The sequence below is a fragment of the Propithecus coquereli genome, unplaced genomic scaffold (assembly GCF_000956105.1).
Source record: "Propithecus coquereli isolate 6110/MARCELLA unplaced genomic scaffold, Pcoq_1.0 Scaffold749, whole genome shotgun sequence".
NCBI lineage: Eukaryota > Metazoa > Chordata > Mammalia > Primates > Indriidae > Propithecus > Propithecus coquereli.
Genome location: NW_012153607.1, coordinates 90,312 through 92,305, shown reverse-complemented (window position 1 = coordinate 92,305; position 1,994 = coordinate 90,312). Strand labels below are relative to the sequence as shown.

Here is a 1,994-nt window from a genome sequence, read left to right as displayed (position 1 = left end):
TTATAATAATATTATTATGAATCTGGTCCAAAAGTACTAGGACTTTGCTCTGATTTCAATGTTTATGTAGTTAGGACCAGAGGAAATATTGTTTGAGTTAATATATCTCTGGAATTATAAATTGAACATATCTTTGTATAAGTGGCACATGTTAATAAGTCTACCAGAACTGATTTTAGTTAAATTAATCATCAGTTAGAGTCTAAAAAGTGTATCCTTGCATTTTCCATTTTAATGCATGAGAAAAAATGATCTTATGCCACTAGTGAAAATGAAAACATTGTTTTTTACACGAAAGACCAAAAAGTCACTAGCTCTACTTAATATCACTTTTCAGTTATTCATTCAAAAATTCATCTTTAAACATTAATGGATCACTTTAAACTTTGTAGATTTCTACATGTTACCAAGTTGAAATCCATATTAATTCTTATTTTCAGAGCAACTACAGCCTGGTAGAAAAAAAATAAAATCTAGAGGAGAAAATTGCTGTAAGGAAAACCAAGAATACCACTGTAAGCTTTCAGAAAAGACAAAGACTTAACATAATATTGTCCAGGTTTATCCACATTGTTGCCAATGACAGGATTTCCTTCTTTTTTAATGCTGAATAGTATTCCATTGGGCATACGTGAAGTAAAATACACCAGACACAGAAAGACAAATACCACGTGATTTCACCTTTATTAAGAATCTAGAAATCTCAAACTCATAGTAGCAGAGAGGAGAATGGTGGTTACCAAGGGCTGGATCTGCGGAGTTAGGAAATGTTGATCAGAGGGTATATAATTTTGGTTAGACAGGAGAAATAACTTCAAGAGATCTATTGTACAACATGGTGGCTGTAGTTAATGCATTGCATTCTTGAAAGTCACAAAGACGGTATATTTTAATTAATCTCACCAAATATAGTGATAAGTATGTAAAGTGGTGTATATATTAATTAGCTCAATTTAGATATTCCACAATGTATACATATTTGTAAACACATTATAATCATGTTGTATATGATAAACATATATACAAATTTTAAAAAAATAATTAGCAAAAAAGAAAAGGAAAAGACTATTTCCAGCTATGGGCATGGATAGTGGAGCCATTCAAAAGGCATTATGATTATGAAGAATAAGAACACCTTTTTATATGCCCTAGAATTAATCCCAACATCCAAACTGGTATCATGTATTCTGAGAAGAAACTAAAGTGGTTACTGAGAGTCCATGATGTTAAACAAATCATGACTATAGAGTAGTAGGTTTGTTCATTAAAAAAGTAACCGTTATCACAGGCGCTTACTGATTATAAATAAACTAATGCCTAAAGTGCAATTTTATGAAAGAAAATTTTCCTAATCATTTGTTGCATGGCAAGGATTACATCTTTGTTCCTTAGGCTGTAGATCAGTGGGTTCAGCATTGGGCTCAAAAAAGTATAAAAGATTGCAATTATTTTGGACTCCTCTACAGACTTCACTGATGGAGGCCTTAAGTACATGCAGAAGAGGGTTCCATAAAATAGAGTGACTACCGTCAGGTGGGAACCACAAGTGGAAAAGGCTTTGTGCCTGCCTTCAGCAGAACGCATCCTCAAGATAGCCGCAAAAATGAGAAGGTAGGACAGAAGAATGATGAAGAGAGAGCTGAAGAGAGAGCTTAAGAGAGTAAAGCCAGCAACAACAAACATTGCCATCGTTTTTACATGGGTGTCAGAGCAGGCCAACATTATGAGGGGAGGATCAGCACAGTAGAAATGATTGATTTCAAGGGAGCCACAGAAGGATAAATGAAATGTCAGCAGTGCCTGAGAGAGCCCATTAAGGAAGCCACACACATAAGTGACTGTGACCAGACAGATACAAACATTCTTGGACATCCTGGAACTGTAATGTAGAGGACTGCAAATGGCTACGTAGCGGTCCAATGCCATTGCAGCAAGGATATAAAACTCAGTGATCACTAGGGCAATGAAGAGAAGACACTGTGTGAAGCATCCAG

General features: G+C 35.1%; 1 protein-coding gene across 1 annotated transcript; it reads right to left on the bottom strand.

The window, feature by feature from the left end:
* Window positions 1-1,317: 1,317 nt before the first annotated feature.
* On the bottom strand, window positions 1,318-1,989 carry LOC105824562 (olfactory receptor 5M1-like; the record flags this gene model as incomplete). Its single annotated transcript, XM_012662060.1, has 1 exon — window positions 1,318-1,989. A coding segment is annotated over one exon (672 nt), but the record flags the coding sequence as incomplete, so codon positions are not given.
* Window positions 1,990-1,994: the final 5 nt, after the last annotated feature.